Raw genomic sequence first — 15,332 nt, forward strand, 5'->3', positions numbered from 1 at the left:
AATTTGTACCATTAAAACTCTGTCCTTCAATGTTTAAGGAACATAGTTTAGAGACTTACCCTCTCGTCAATTCCCCTACTCTTGTCCAGTATTCTAAATTGGACTAGAACATTTTCCATCTGTAAATAGCAGTCGCTGAATTGTTGGTTCTCTACGCTCATTTTTTACTGCTATAAGCTTCACCTCTTCTTCCAAGTTGTTCGTATCAATTTCCTCAGATATAGTCTTAAAACTCGATGGTAGATAACTTTCAAACGTTATAGGTTGGAGGTTTCTAAGTATGGAGTAACGTAGTTTCTCCCCGATGTCACGCCATAGGTGAGTCCGGTCACAATTGCTACCTTGCTATTGTACGCCGAGAGAAAACCAAACATGCCCCTCTGACCTTCGACTCATGAAATTTTTCCCCCTGATAATTATATAGTAACTATACCGAGATCTGAAATTATATAAAATAAATTATTTTCATATAAATTTTATCATCAATTACAATGAAGCATTGCGTTATCCAAAAACGAAAATACAATTGTCTTGACATTGTTTTTAAAAATCCTAACAAATTCAAAAGAAAATAATTACATCATGTACAAATGAGAAAATCTATAAACAATTCTTAGTAACAATAGAAAATGAGCTAAAGGCTTGACATTTCTAACAACGTCACTTTCATCATTGATCACCTCAACTTTTTCGAATTTACTAACATTGCATAAGTTTTTGAGGGTCCTCAACAACTCTCTATGCTATGATTTTTTGAATGCAGCTACTTAAAAATCGAACTCCGACATAGCGCTTTACATTTGATAAATTATGAAATTTTCATGTTATATGTCAAAAGTGAAATATCTCCTATTTTTTTGGGTGTATAACATTAATATGTTTTCAGATCGTTAAAGTAGACTGAATATTTCGAATAGTATGATACCAACCAGTAGTCTGGACTCTTGCGTCATTAATATTTTCAGAAGCATAACAAGCACATAGCTACTTCATTGGACAAATTTCAACAATATTAGTTCGAGTTCTTCGTCCATTTTTTTTTATTGAAAACATTTTGTTTCACCTATACAAGTAAATGACCCTTTGTAATATCGACTCTTACACAATGCTGTATATTTATGGTTTAGAGTACATAAATTTCATACATTTTGTGGGCTAATTACATTATGTCTCAATTTTTTTTTCCAATTACAAAAATACTGAATTTTTCATTGTTCTTTGATACATTTCTTGTGGGCCTGATACATTGCAAAAATGATAGATTGCTTAATGAGAGGAATGTATCTTAGAGGAGATAGAGATGTGATAAATATATATCCGAGAAGGGATATAAATGTATTCGAGATGATATTTTTGTAACTTTTTTTTTTAAAACGATAGAAAATTTTAAATATCATGATATCCTAAATTGTATAATTTGTTTTTATATTTATGTTTTCTAGTAAATAATAGGTCGAACATTGTCCATGGAAGTAAAGCCCAAACATGAGAAAATGTTCATCCAAGTTTCATATTTAGCCCAACTAAAATAATATGGTTTCTGACATAAGCATAAAGTTTAGAAGGATTCGAATCTTGCCCTTTCCACAAGTTCCAACAATAATAGTGGGCCACATCTTTCCCCTCGCAATAAATGCTCCTCTCGACTCACTCTTACCCAAAAACCCATATACAAACAAAACGCCCACGGCGCATCTTAGCATCAACACCCAAATGTTTTACGTATCATTAAATTACACTATGCCATCTTTTATTTCCTACGTCATTTGATAATTAAATTTAATATAATTTATTAGTTTAGTAATTATATATATCTTATTTGAATATCGTATAATTATACATATTCTGTTAGATACACAAATTACAATAATAATATTATATTAAATTTTAAAAATTGAAGTTGATTATTTAAAATTTATACTAGACAAATAAGAAACTATATAAATGATATTAGATTAAATATTTAAGATATATATTATTTTTTGAAAATATATTAATGAATAAACATATATTCTTAACTAATATTATAAAGAATAATTGACTTGTATGTTTCAGTTGAATTGGTCATAACTAGAAAATCAAAGTTTCAACTAACATCGTGAAATATATGTTTGATAATCTATCAGGTATAATTTAAAAATGACTTGCAATGTGGATTAAATATTGCAAAAAACAAATAAAATTGAAAAATATAACATAAATTATAAATTCAAAAATAAAATAAAATTAACATACTACTCTTATCACAATTTCAACTTAGTATACATAATATGATTTTAAATTTCTTTTTTCAAAAAAGAAAATATAAAATCTATAACCTTACTTAACAATAACTTATATTTTAATTTAAAAATTAAAACACTAACATAATTATGCAAATGAGACAATAAACATGACATAAAGAAATATATAATATGGAAAATTTCATAAAATTACATAAAGTAAGGTTAAAAACAAAAAAAATATAATAACATAAATTATAAAATAAACTTTTAAAAAAATTTAAAATAATAAAAATAAAAAAATAATTTAAAATAATAAAACAATTACATTGTCAATTACACTAATTATCTGTCGATTAAATAGTTACGTTTCCAATTATCAGGTTTCAAACAGGCCCTCAGTAATTTTTTGGATATGTGTACAAGTACTATGCTAAAATACGCACTTTTCTTTAGTCAATTTTAACTTTTTTTTGCTCAGAGTCATATCAGTAATAACCTATACATACACCATTTTTGTATCCATACATACCTATAGTCATTTTCAGCTCACACTGTCAAAATTATCACAAAACTATAGAGTAAGGTTTAATGTGCATTTGTGGAGGAAGAAACTCCCAAGTTTAATCAGCTTTTTGAAGATACTTTCGGTCGCTTTCAGTGTGGATGATCCAAGAGTTGGGCTTCAATGCGAACTGGCAAAACCTAGTTTTTTCTCTATTCGTAAGTGAGTTTTCCGATTACGAAGTCTGAGTTTTTTTTTTTTTTGAATGGAAATGTGATGTGGTTGTTTTTGGATGATAATGTGGCTTTGTTTTCTGTTTTTTTTGAAGGTTTGAGCGTTGCGGTACTTGTTACTTGACGAGATGTTTGGGTTCTCGAAAAGGCGAATGAAACTCGGGAGGTAATGACATACTTATTCATGCCTAGAAACTACATATAAGTAGCTATAATGTGTGTATTGTTGTACATTAGCTCTGTTTACTAGCATGTTTGTGTGTTGTGCTGGTGTGGTTAGATTTCTATGAATGAATGTGCTTTTTAGTGTTTAGGATTGAGAAGCTGGAACTTATTGGTTATGTCTCCGGTGATTGTGCATATTTCCATTTAAAAAAAAAAAGAGTTTTTGTATGTATATCTTTGTATAAGAAACTATCAGCATGCTAAATTAGTCAATTTGGTTCCAAGACGTAATCATGTTGTCATTTGACCACTTAACTGGGTTGCTGTTACTGGAAAAATTCACTATGGTCTAGAAAAAGTATTATTCTTTTCTAGTGGCAGAAGAACTTGGGATTTTCTCCTCAAATAAGCGGTGAGCTTTACTATTTTTGAGGTTCAGTTGGGTTCTTTTTTAAACATTAGGTCTCCATGAACCTTTTCTAGGAGGTGTAGCTTTTTTCCCCCCTTCAGAAAACTATAAATTGCATTTGTAAGAGGACAGGTACTGAATGCATTATTGCAATTGACATAGGTGAGCTACAACTTTGCTCATTGGCTTGTTTTTGACTCATTATTGATGTTTTATGATCTCTATCCATGGAGCACTTGTGGAAAGGCAAAACTGACTTAATGTTAATTACACTAGGTAAGAGAGCAGTACTGAAATATTATCCCTTATGTCAGATATGGTTTTGCTTTCCTTGCAATCCTTTCCATGTGTAAGATGCAATTTCACTCAATTAATCATTACGCCTTAATCCCAAACTAGTTAGGGTTGTATAAGATGAATCCCCCGAATCAATTGCGCTACAATTTCAGATCCTCATGTGAAAGATGTCACTGCGATTGCTAGTACAATTTTTGGCATGCCTTATACCATATATGAACAGTAATATGAAGTCCTTGCTTACCTAAGTTGCTAAAATCCTTCTATTGATATTTGATACTATAGGCTTTTTGATCTCTCACGTTTATTTGTTATTGGACTTCTTAAGGATCTGAATTTTCTCAATATAGCTAGGTCTTCTGAACCATTTGCTATTTATATCTGTCTGAGCTCATCACTATTTTACTCAGACTGAACTCAGCTCAAGGAACTAGAAGTCCTATGAGGCACCCCAAGCGTTCTAGCAATTCCAGTGTAAGACCTCTATTGCAACTTTTCCTTCTGTTGCATATGAGAAGCACAAGGTTTAAGCTCTTTCTGCATCACAGGGTGAAGCTGTTCCTCCCAGTAATAATGATTCTGAAGAAAAGAGCTGCCAATGCTCATCAGGTGCACCTGAGTTTAACGATTGTGCTTCAGGTGGCTCAGAAAATTGGATGCTTCTTTCCATAGCTGGAGAGAAACCTACACCTCGCTTCAATGTAACTGACTACTGTTCAAAGATATCTTATGTTTTTAATTTGTGATGCTTTGAAAACTTAACATCTTGCTTTTACTGAGTAGCATGCCGCAGCTGTTGTTGGGAACAAGATGGTGGTTGTCGGTGGAGAAACAGGTAGCCGTATGTTAGAGGATGTGCAGGTAAACTAGTGATTGTTCCTTAAGTAACGTTATCTCATGTTTGATGACTCCTGCCTTAATATATAAACAGAAATATTGATCTTTTTTGCGCTTCAAATGGGATAGTGTTGATTTCATTGTGGAATGCGAAGGATAGTTATCACCAATGATTAACATCAAACATTTGATAAGTAAGAAATAATAATATTTAAGGTGATTTGCTGATTGTAGAAGTTAAATTCTAAAGGAAACACATGTACATGGATGACACACATGAATAGACAGAGATATGATTTAAATGTCTGTGCCCGACAGTAAGAAGCCTCTTCATCTTGGTTTGTGGAGGGATTTTTGGAACTATGAAACCTTTTATTTTCCTTTTCTTCTGACCTTTTAACTTACAAGGGAATTTCTGCAGTTGTACTTTTGTTCCTCCAAAGGACCCAATGGTCAATTGCCTAGCATTGGGTATATCTTATAAAGAAGAGACTGTTACATGGAGGGGGACTAGACCTGACCTCAATTATAGATATATAAGGAGAGGAGCTAACTCTTGTCAGGGCACTTTGTAAAGAGAAATATGCAAAGAGTTAGTGTGAGCTTTGTGACCACTTACCAGTTGAGCTATACAGTCAGTTTACAAAATCTTTCCAAGTAAAGTATCTGATCTAGGTCTAATTCTAAAATTAGTTATGCCTCTCCAACTTTGAGAAGATATGCTGGACTAAACTATCTCCCCTGTTTGTCATCTCTTTTAGATCTGTTATCAACACTCCAATCTGCAGTTGTGTTGATTTTGAAAAATGGGAAATGATTAGCTAGTAACTGAGACGAGTTTCAATCATCAGTGTCGTGGAAATTGCTTTGTAGGTGGCATACTTGATACCAATGGCATGCGTTCATTTTCATTTCAGGTGCTAAATTTTGATAGCTTTTCCTGGACAACAGCTTCATCAAAGCTCTACCTCTCGCCCACCAGTCTTCCTCTAAAGATCCCAGCATGCAAGGGTCATGCTTTGGTAACCTTTACTCTAATTTTCTGTTCTACTTTGTTTCTTTACTTTTGGATTTTACATGTCAAGATACTGTTATGGATTTAGAGATGCACCATGTCTTGGTGATTTTTTTCTTTCATGTAAGAGTTTGTAGATTTTGAGAGCCTGCTAATGGAAACATGCAATGACTTAGCTAACATCCATTTAAAGAAATTTGAAAAGCTTCCTATCTGAAGATGTTAGTTATCTTTGAATCCCACAAAAGGTAGAAAAACTGAAGGTCACTTTCCCAAAAATGTTTCTGTACGATATTTCCTCTATCCTATTATAGTTGATATTGACCGAGATTAACAGAAGAAAGTCTTGATATGTTATTATGCGGGAGTTTTAGGTAGAACAACAACAACAACAACAACATACCTGGTGTAATTCCATAAGGTGGAGTCTAGAGAGGGTAAAATGTATGCAGCCCTTGCCCTACCCCCAGGAGGTAGAGAGACTGGTCCCAAAAGACTCCTGGCTCAGGTCACGCATATCAAAGAACATACAGAAAAAAAGAAATAGAAGAAGTACTAGAGGAAGCATCCATAACATTCATAAAAGTTCTTACAATTCCAAAGAGGTTCAAATCTAAAATTTCCTCCTTAGAAGTGTCTAAGGATATCTACCTCTTTGTTGCAGAATTAATTAGTGTTCTTCAAGCACAAGACAATATTATTGAGGGTGTTTTTTATGCACAAAACAGATGAAAAAGTTAATTATCCTCCTTGCAAGTATGGCAAAAAGAAAATACACTTGGAAAATTTTTGTTGGTGGAGACCTGATGCAATATGTGAAAAATGCAAACAAATAAGCCATGTTACGAAAGTGTGCAAGTTTAAAAACAATCCTCAAGCACTAATAGTAGAAACAGAAATTGAGGAACATTTTTTTAGATTGCTTCATAGGAGGAGTGTTAAAATTTGTTTTCAGTTACTACTGAAGTGATTTTTCTAGCATAATAAGTTGCTTAGTTATAGGGTAAAATTAAATTTTAAAATTTTATTAGGTTGTTGTAGTCTAAGAAAATTTTCCTATGCTTATATTATGAAACTCCTATGCTTAACTAAACTTAAAGGCAATTTTTTAGAAAAAAGAACAAAATTGTGGGTAGGGGAAGGGGAATTACAGTGCAGGGAATAGAACCCTTGCCAATAAGATGAACATCCAGGTAGTCAACCAACTGAGTTGTACCATCTTCTAGAAAATCAATAAAGCTGCCTGTAGGGCTGGGAATTCGGTAATTCAGTTCGATTTCGGGGGGGGGGGGGGGTTTCGGTTCTTATAATAAGTGTGCCGAACACTGAATTAAAATAATTCGGTTCGTTTTTTCTTGAAAACAAAAAATAATCACAATATAAGTTTACCTGCTGGAACTGATCGCCGCCTCGGCGGTCGGTTGCATCGGCTGCTTCTGATCGCGGCGGTCGGCTGGACATCAGCGATGGGAGACGGAGGAGTAAGGAGTTTGAACTTTGAAAAGTTTGTGCAATGTGCGGCGATGAAAAAATAAAAATTGAAAACTGTAAATTTGATAAGTGTGCGGCGGTAAAGTGAACTTAAAAAATTTGTTCTGGAGCCTAAGTTTGCTGGGAAACAACTTTTTGAAAAAATAATTGTTACAATTGGAAGATGTGGAGGGTGTGAATTGTTGGCTTTCTATTTAAGGAAAGAAATCATTTTTTCTGGAACGGATTAAAATAGCTAGAAGAGCAAACAAAATGGAAAGAAGGGAGGCTGTACTGGATGTTTGGAGAACATCTACATGAATATTACCTGAACATTCTAACTCCCAATCACAAGGATATTGTTATCAATACTTGATTTCAGATGAAGAAGAGAAATAAATGTTTTTGTACAAGTCTACTGTATGTGGAACTTCTATGGTAGCAATGCTGTTACAATCCAATTTCTTAATCTGATTAGTGATTCCTTTTATGGTGTAAGTGTGTCGTGTTGGAGTACTATTCATCAGAAAATTTATCTGTTATTCCCAGGTTCAATGGGGGAAAAAGATTCTTATGGTTGGAGGGAAAACAGACCCTTCAAGTGACAAAGTCTCAGGTTGACTTTCTGCTAATTTTACAGTGTTTCTATCTAGTCCAACTGTGCTTTCCACTATATACTTCTTCCTGAACTGTCTGTTGCAGTCTGGGCGTTTGACACTGAAACTGAATGCTGGTCACTTCTGGAAGCAAAGGGAGACGTTCCGGTAAAAGCTTCTAGTCTCCTCCTGTGCAATCTGATTGTGCATACCCTTTTCTGCCTTTATGGTATTCACTTCAAATAAGTGATCGCTCAGTTTAACATAATATAAAGTAGACTCGAGTTTATCTATTATCGAAAAAGTAATAGTTAATATCTTGTTTTCTGCACCACGTCTCACTAAGTCTGGTGAAGTAAACTTCTATATACTTTCTCCTTTTGCATGAGGTATTATCTTATTCTTTTTTTATAAAAGGGAAACGAAAGAAAAGTATTAAAGACTTACCTTCAGCATGATGTCTGATACATGCGGTGTTATTCGTCAATTTTTTTGCTTTCTTTTTAACTCGCCAATTCAATCGACAGGTTGCACGTAGTGGTCATACTGTCCTTAGAGCAAGCTCAGTTTTGATTTTATTTGGGGGTGAAGACATAAAGAGGAGGAAGCTAAACGATCTGCATATGTTTGATCTTAAATCCTTGACATGGCTGCCACTTCATTGCACGTAAGTTGCTAAAGGATATATATCATTTATAGTATTTTTGACCAAAATAAGCTATTTTTAAAACCAATTTACCTAACTCATATGTTCTTTAAATTTTTAAAAAGTAGTATAAACGTACTTCATAGTAACGTTTTAGGTTATTTTTATCTTAAAAATTCAAAGGCCAAAACTGACGGAGTTGACGACGTTAAATTAATAATCGTTACTGGAGTAATATTCTAGGTGTAAAATGTTGCTCGCAATAACGTTTATTTGAGAATTTAATGACATCTAATCCTGCAAATTCAAAATTAAATCCTGCAAATTTAAAACGTTACTCTGAGTAAACATTTCTTAAGAATCCAATCACGGGTCTTCGACTCCTGCAAATTTAAATCGAATCCTGCAAAATTAGCTAAAAAAATGTTACTCATAGTAATGTGAGTTTTTATCTTAAAAACGTGACGGTCAGTTACAACACTCTATTAAAGTCATATTCCTCCATTTTTCAAACTGACCAAATGTGATTATAAAATAAATGTTGTTGTAAAGAATGTTTTGCATATTCCAACAATATTCATCCTTGATGAAAAATAAAATATAGTAAGATATTTTTTAAAAATAATATTAATAAATTAGAAAAATAATTTTAAAGCTATAGTATTTGACTTATTTAATTCATACTTTATGAAGTTTTGTGAATATTATATTAATGGGCCACACAGGTAAAAGTTTTATTGAATATTGTTGGAATATGCAAAACATTCTTTACAAAAACATTTGTTTTATAACCACATGTGGTTATAAAATAAATGGAGGAATATGACTTTTACTTGTGTGGCCCATTGTCAATATTATATTCACAAAACTTCATCAAGTATGAATTAAATAAGTCCAATACTATAACTTTAAAATTATTTTTCTAATTTATTAATATTATTTTAAAAAAATATCTTACTATATCTTATTTTTCATCAAGGATGAATATTGTTGGAATATGCAAAACATTCTTTACAACAACATTTATTTTATAATCACATATGCTCAGTTTGAAAAATGGAGGAATATGACTTTAACATAGTTTTGTACCTGACAGTCAGGTTTTTAAGAGTAAATTTGCAAGAGTCGAAGGCCCGTGATTGGATTCTTAAGTGAGTAACGTTTTAGGTGTAAAACGTTACTCATTGGATTCTCAATAAACGTTATTGCAAGTAACCTTTACACCTAAAACATTACTCACAGTAACGTTTATTAATTTAACGTCGTCAGTTTTTGTCCGTTGAATTTTAAAAATAACCTAAAACGTTACTATGAAGTACGTTCATACTATTTTTGTAAAAAAATTTAAAAAACGTATTAGTTAGGGAAATTGGTTTTAAAAATAGCTTATTTTGGTAAAAAAATTCTCATTTATATGATTGCTAATGTTCCTGCTCCTTGGCCCATTAACTTTACCCGATGGTGGCATTATCGGGCTTGTTTCTTGATTAGTAGCACATACATGCAGGGGAACAGGTCCTTCGCCAAGATCAAACCATGTGTCTGCCCTCTATGATGATAAATTACTCTTGATTTTTGGTGGATCGTCAAAGTCCAGGACGTTAAATGACTTGTACACGCTTGACTTCGAGACGGTTTGTAGAATAAACTCTTAAGCTCTCCTTTCCCTGAATGAATGCAAATTTCTTCTATGTGCAATATTCTAATGCCAGATGTTCAAGTTCACCTTAGATGGCATGGTCAAGAATTAAAATACGTGGATTCCATCCTTCACCTAGAGCTGGTTGTTGCGGAGTGCTTTGTGGAACTAAATGGTATATTGCTGGGGGTGGTAGCAGGAAAAGAAGTATGTCTAAATAACTGCAGCCTTCTACTTCATCATCATTGATACACAACTCAGCAAAGAAATGCATTTAATAGGAACTCATTTGCAACTTAAGCTTTCTGATTTTTGAATTTATTCTTCTCCTTCTTCCCTTTGTTTCCATTCTTAGTACGTAACCATGCTTTTTTCCTTCAGGACATGCTGAGACTTTAATATTTGATGTTCTAAAACTTGAATGGTCTGTTGCTGTTGCTTCACCAGCTTCTTCTATCACAACTAACAAGGTTCAGTTCAGTTTTTCTTTTCACTTCCTCTCAATTATGATACATGCTTCTGCCTTTTGACATTATGTCAATCAACTTTTGTGTCAGTCAACTCACAGTATATACTCTTGTGGTGTGCTATCTTTGAATTTTACGGTCAACTCAAATTTTTTATTCTCCAGTATCTGAAATGGTCCAGACCTAGCAAAGATTTGCCATGCGTTATTTTGCATGTGAAAGTATGACTATTATAATTTATGTTAAATATTACTCCCTCTATTTCAATTTGTTTGTCCTACTTTCCTTTTTAGTCCGTATAAAAAAGAATGCCTCTTCCCCTTTTTAGTTCGTATCAAAAAGAATGCCTCTTCCCCTTTTTTTTTTACTAGGTGAAAACACGATTTGAATTTCTCCTACAATTACCTAAAAACTGAATATTAAAATATGAAAATATATTAGTTAATATTAAAAGAAAAAACGTTGTGAATAAATAAAATTTTGTGAATAGATGGATTTCGACCTCCGTGAAGATTTCCAACATCCATTTCCATCATTGCATGCTCAGTATGAAACGTCACTTTGATTTCCTCCTACAAGGACTTAAAAACTAAATATTAATAGAGAATTTTCTCAAAATATGAAAATATATTAGTTACTATTAAAATCAAATTTATGAATAGATGGATTCACACATTCCCATCATTGCATGCCCTATATGAAGTTTTAGAATTTATACACAACTCATTTAAGAAACAAAAAAATACAATGAAAGTAATAAGCGATCAACTATTGTATTTAGAATGAAATGAAAATTTTATTTAATAATCATGCATTTTTGCAAAAGTAATTACCAGTGGTTGGCCGCCTCTTTGCTACACAAATATAATATATGGCTCTCAAAATCTATTATCCTTGCAACTCTTCATTCTCTTTATTCTTTTATTATTATAATAATTATAATAGCAATAAGTAAACATTTTTCTCTCACAATTAATTACCTTGCAACTCTTCATTCACCTTCTTTATTATAATTATCATAATAATAAGTGAATATTTATAGGTATTGCGAAAATAATTTAGATTAATTAGGAAGGAAATGAAAAGTCAAAACGGAGAAAACAAGATATGATGATTAGCATTAGTATAATAATATAATAATAGGATAATTATTTAATTAATTATTTCTTTTACTTTTTTTTAAAATTTAGTATAGGGGTATTTTCGTTATTCAACTTCTAACTTAAATTCTTCCCACTTTTAACAATATATGAATATGAATGATATGATATTTAAATTGGTAATGTTGTATTCCTCGGCATTAAGGATATGTTGGAGACCTTCGAAAAGAACCAAAAAGAGAATGTAGGAAGCTACTTATAGAGATCCCAACAAATCTACTAGTTCTAATTCATCTGTTTCTATCTTTTTACAACAATAATTAAAAGATACAATACAATTCCATTCAACTTTATCAATGGAATTGGACCTATCTCGGAAACACTCTCTAACTCCACGAGGAAGTGGTAAGGTCTGCGTACATTCTACCTCGTACCCCACTTGTGGGATTTCATTGGGTATGTTGTTGTGTTTGTATTTGCCCCCAAGGCTTTGGTCTAGTTGTAAAAGCCAATGCATGATGTGTGGGTTATACGTGCATATCGTGGGTTTCAACCACACTGTAGAGAAAAGCTGATATTTAAGTGGAGAAGAATGGGGGACATTATCCACCGAGTTTCAAACCGTGTGTGGCCGGCCATTGGGGATTTTGGTGATCAAAAATAAGTATTGAACTTAGGGTTAGTGTTTGAAAAAGATAGTTGAATATTTTGTTTTTTGTTAAATTATTTTATGGCAAAAATTGACAGTTAGCTTTCAAAAGTAAAAATAAATATTTTAATCTACGCATCAATTTTATTGTGTACCTATGATCTGATGTTTGAACCTGTACTTCACCAAATTTACATGCTCTTGCTCTAGATTGCATCACGTAAAGGTTACTATTTAGTGGATCATGTAAGTATATTTTAACATTTTAATGAATACCAGGGATTCAGCCTCGTCCTTGTGCAGCATAAGGAAAGGGATTTTCTTGTGGGTTTTGGTGGTTTCAAGAAAGATCCATCAAATGAGGTAACATGAAAACCAGAATTTTTGCTGTATAATCATCTATTAGCTAGCGCTGACATATTATCTTCTTAAAGTCAAATTCTCATGTACAAAGTATTTGCTTTGCCTCATTTCATCTTTCTTTTACAGGTTGAGGTACTTATTATGGAAAAAAATGAATTGTCAATGGGTCGCAGATCAAGTTTAAGTAAAGCTGCTGGGAACTTGCTATCTGGGAATCGTTTGACATCCACTGGGCCTGCTTCTCAGCCAGTTAATGGTACTACTACCTCTCATGTGGATTCCATAGCGAGACAGAATCTAGCCTCTGCTGTTGAGCATCATGGCTCTGGTAGAAAATCATTGTCAGAGTCTTTACTCATTGATCCTAGTTCTGTGTCTGGTAATGTCTCACTTCGCAAGCAATTTTCCAATGATGAAGACACCAGTGCAAAGATGACTAAGACTTCTGGAGATGAAAGTCCTTCACAGGTAAACTATAGCAACTATTCTAGTATTTCACTCTTCACAATCTCAGGTCCCAGAGTAGATGGATGAGTACATCTGACCTATCAAACAAAGTTTTGGATTTGCATTTTCGGTGGATGGGGCCATGAAATAGGATACTGGTTAAGATTAAGATAATATGTTGGTTGAATTAGATAGGAAAAGAATTTGGAATAGGATCAATAGGTTAGGGGTTCGAGCCGTGGAATCAGCGACTGATGCTTGTGTTAAGGTAGGCTGCCTACATTACCATTTACACCCTCTTGAAATGTGGCCTTCCCTGGACCATGTGTGAACACATGATTCGAGCACTGGGCTGCCCTTTGATTAATTTGGTTTGAAGTTCTTGAAGATCCTAGTTCTTTCTTGATGGCTATATGTTATCTGTTGAACATTGTAATTTCATGTTAGGTGTGTTTTGTTCAAGAAGTTTTTGTACCTTTTTTTCTATTTAATTGTTGCTGTTTTTGCTGCTAGTGATTTCTTTATATACTGGGCTCGAATATACGACAATTAGATTCATTTTAATTTACAATCAAGTGATTGTATGTTCTGAAGTTTATTTCGTTTTTCTAGTCAAACTGATGTTTCATTCATCTACATTCTAAGGAACAAGGAGCAAAACAACTAGACATAGGGCTCAAAACATGCAGCAATGGAGGTAAAATTATGTCTGAGGAGATGTCTACTATCTCTGAATCTGGACATTTGCCTACTCATTACAGACAAGCAAGTGCAAACTTTTTTCAAGACACTGATGATTTTGTCTCACAAGAAGGTGATTATAAAGCTGGACTGCCAGCTTCATCAGGTGCTTGTCAGCAGCATGAAGCAAAACTTTCCTCCCTAATGAGAAAGAATGGAATTCTAGAAGGACAGCTGGCAGCTGCATTGGCTGGCCGTGAAGCTGCAGTGAGGAGTAAACAGGACATGGAGAAAAAGATGTCTGATGCTGTTAAGGAGATGGAGTTGCTTAAAGAAAAGCTAGCTAGTGTCGAAATGGCCCAGGAAGAGGCTAACAGTTTATCCAACATTGTCCACTCTGATAATGTCAGGCTTGAGCATGACGTGGCTTTCCTCAAGGCAGTTATGGATGATACACAGAAGGTAAAGAGAGGTTTTGTCATTTTATCTATCTATTCCTAAAATGTCCGAGCCAACTTTCCAGCTCACTCTCGTTAAGTTTGTGTCTACGATATCCAATGCAGGAACTGCATTCAACAAGGGGAGTCCTTGCTGGAGAAAGAGCGAGAGCTTTCCAGTTGCAGGTACGATCACAATCATAAGAATGATAAAGGAAATCACAAGCAACATATTATTTTACATTTTTCATCTTTTAGTTCTTATTCTGGGGTTTGGATGGGATGCTCGGGCAAGGGAAAAACCAAATGGGGAAGATCAACAGATGCTTAGGATATGGCCACTCTATATTTACCACTCAAAAGATATACCAATATCGAAATATATAAGTTGCTTAATGCACATTTTGGTCACATGACCATCTTAGATAGAAATTTATTAGCTCTCTTTTGATTATGTAACTTGCACGAATATATTATAAGCAGATAATGGAGAGATTTAATTGTTTTTATGCTTCATCTTGCTCCAAGGGGTTGTTTTTCAGACCTTGACATTGTACTTATTCAGGATATATCCTTTGGTTTTGCAGGTTGAAGTTTTCCATTTAAAACAAAGATTGCAATCACTGGAGAATCGATCTCCAACACCTCGGAAACCTTTCCACGTTTAGAATATATTATAGTATGACACTTTGTATATTAGTTGCGACAAGATTAGGTACATATATGTTAGACTTGAATTGTCATTGACTTTTTTTTAGGAAGAATCAAACAACAACTATCCAGATTGCTTAAACCTGCAAAGTAGTTCACCTGGCAAAGTTCAAATTTTGTTAGAGAATATGAACTACAATGTTGTACATTTAGCTGCAATTTCTATTGTATTGTACTAAATTATTCCATATCAAGTCCACGAACAAATGTAGGCAGAAAAATTGTGAACCTAAAGAGTTGTCAATACTATTCCTGTACTTGTGAGTTGTGGGGTTAACCATTTTTGAATAGATACGTGTAAAACGACAACAGAATTTTATGTTAGATTTTGAATTCACAACTTTAAAATGGGAAAACATACTAATATCCCCGGTACTATATAATTTAGAACAAATATATCCTTCATTTTTAAATGGTGACATAATTATACTTTAGTCGTGATA

At 33.3% G+C, this 15,332-nt stretch overlaps 1 protein-coding gene across 4 annotated transcripts; it reads left to right on the plus strand.

Moving 5' to 3' along the window:
• Window positions 1-2,666: 2,666 nt before the first annotated feature.
• Window positions 2,667-15,077, plus strand: LOC101244706 (acyl-CoA-binding domain-containing protein 6). Of its 4 annotated transcripts, none has more exons than XM_069298826.1 (18): window positions 2,714-2,949; window positions 3,056-3,126; window positions 4,242-4,305; window positions 4,380-4,532; window positions 4,615-4,692; window positions 5,586-5,690; window positions 7,703-7,769; window positions 7,856-7,917; window positions 8,277-8,416; window positions 9,903-10,029; window positions 10,127-10,241; window positions 10,416-10,504; window positions 12,530-12,613; window positions 12,740-13,081; window positions 13,706-13,757; window positions 13,875-14,203; window positions 14,305-14,364; window positions 14,766-15,077. In XM_069298826.1, exons 2-18 carry the CDS (start codon window positions 3,089-3,091, stop codon window positions 14,844-14,846), a joined length of 1,986 nt encoding a protein of 661 aa, XP_069154927.1. In that variant the 5' UTR covers window positions 2,714-2,949; window positions 3,056-3,088; the 3' UTR covers window positions 14,847-15,077. The 4 variants fall into 4 exon arrangements, with proteins under 4 accessions (XP_010321161.2, XP_069154927.1, XP_010321165.2 ...); XM_004229162.5 differs by having other exon boundaries at window positions 2,736-2,945; XM_010322859.4 differs by having other exon boundaries at window positions 2,667-2,945; window positions 13,706-14,203.
• The last annotated feature ends 255 nt before the right edge of the window (window positions 15,078-15,332 follow it).

Source organism: Solanum lycopersicum, chromosome 1 (genome assembly GCF_036512215.1).
Source record: "Solanum lycopersicum chromosome 1, SLM_r2.1".
Classification (NCBI taxonomy): Eukaryota; Viridiplantae; Streptophyta; class Magnoliopsida; order Solanales; family Solanaceae; genus Solanum; species Solanum lycopersicum.